This window comes from Cantharellus anzutake (assembly GCF_015039405.1).
Source record: "Cantharellus anzutake strain C23 chromosome Unknown EI90scaffold_215, whole genome shotgun sequence".
Lineage (NCBI taxonomy): Eukaryota > Fungi > Basidiomycota > Agaricomycetes > Cantharellales > Hydnaceae > Cantharellus > Cantharellus anzutake.
Genome location: NW_024067165.1, coordinates 1 through 1633, shown reverse-complemented (window position 1 = coordinate 1633; position 1633 = coordinate 1). Strand labels below are relative to the sequence as shown.

Below are 1633 nucleotides of genomic sequence, written 5' to 3'. Positions count from 1 at the left end.
CTTACCCAAATGAGGGGCTTGCCTCACACCCAGGGATGATGCTGGCTGGTCAGTGTGGACCGCTAGGTAACTATTTGTCACCCAGGCGATCCTCGGTGGGTGGCTCGCCATGGATTGCGTAGCTGACAATCGATCTTTAGGTCTGATTTCGTTACATTCACCGAGTATGGGTATGTTCTCATGTTTCATATCGGAGCTGATATTTGTGATGTACTGGAATACAGGGGATCAACCGACTGGATCGATCCTGCGTGCGTGAGCTCATGGTGGCTACAGTTCTATTGGGAAGTTTGGGGCAACGCATCCCTAGATTGGCGGACGCCATAGACCCACATCCTGCTGGTATGTCAACAGCTGGCATACAATACACGGTTCATTTATACATTTCGTTTAAATTCTACATGCTAGGTGCTATGCCCCGTTTTGCTCTCCAAGAAGGGTGGGAAGTCCAACCAACTTCATCTTGACAGAAATCTCGAACAAGTAATCCAAACACTGCAAAAAGTTCTTCAGAAATTTTCAGTCTAGCTCACTAATCCATGCATGGATACCTCAGTCTGTGTTTTCGCCTTCTCCCAATCGGCACCTGGATATACCAGACTTTGAGTTCCAATGTTGAAAGGAAGCCGAGTTCCCAGCTCACCCCAAACGTACACTCCGTGGCGACGGACCAACACGCCCGCAGCGTCAGGGTACTTTTTCATGGCCTGCATCGCGACACTTGAGATGATACTGCCGCATACCTTGGATTCACGACATCACCTGAGCCATACTGTCCTTTAAGTCTTCCTCGAAAGGTGTGTTTTCGATGATAGGAATAACCAGCGTGTCCAAATACGATAGAGCCTTCCCCATACCCCCGATCCTAATTCCTTTGATCATCTTTTCCATATCAAACATCGGTCATCGAAGATTATGACAATGTTAGCTCACTTCCTGATGGGAAATTTCGAACGTTTCTCCGGGCCAAAGTAGAGTGGCCATGACAGCGTGCTGAGAGTGCGTGTGAACGCAAGAACCAGCCCCCCTGAGATCGAAGGCATTCCAGAACAGAGGGGTACATGCAGACTCCTTTAGTTCCTTACGGGGTCGGCGAAGAAATACACGATCTGTATGCGGAGACGGTGTTTGAGGGGCGGGATATGGGAGTACGAAGATATCCGTGGGGACGATTCTCTCCTTCTGAACGCCGCTGGGTGCAATGTACCTAAGGCCGCCACCAGTAAAGGATATTTTGTCGTCCGTCTGAACGAAAGGCTTACGCTTTATCTCTGGTTAGAGAATGAATAGAATTAATGAGTCACAAGAGATTATCACTTGCCCGGCGCGAATGCAGATGCCACCGCCAGTGCCTGTGACCCATCCCAAGTGGTAGAATGATTGACAGAGCTCCGGAATGAGATTTGCGGGCTGTTAGACGATGAGCTTGTTAGCGTGAACACGTGTTGCAAGAAAACATACATGGAGAGGGTCAGACGAGATGACCAGTGAGTCTGCGTCGTCCATAGTTTGAAGGACAACGCATCGATTGCCGATTTCCTTCTTTGCTCACGTGGGAATGCTGGGAAGTCACCGTCACTATGTACAAAAGTGGATGCACCGTGGTTTCTTCCGTTCTGTTTTACGATTCCCT

General features: G+C 49.1%; 1 protein-coding gene across 1 annotated transcript; it reads right to left on the bottom strand.

Annotated features, from left to right (window-relative positions):
- Positions 1 to 411: 411 nt before the first annotated feature.
- Positions 412 to 1506, bottom strand: EI90DRAFT_2953352 (class II aldolase/adducin N-terminal; the record flags this gene model as incomplete). Its single annotated transcript, XM_039055421.1, has 7 exons — positions 412 to 495; positions 552 to 586; positions 644 to 707; positions 763 to 882; positions 934 to 1245; positions 1318 to 1410; positions 1462 to 1506. 7 exons carry the CDS (start codon positions 1504 to 1506, stop codon positions 412 to 414), a joined length of 753 nt encoding a protein of 250 aa, XP_038907828.1.
- Positions 1507 to 1633: the final 127 nt, after the last annotated feature.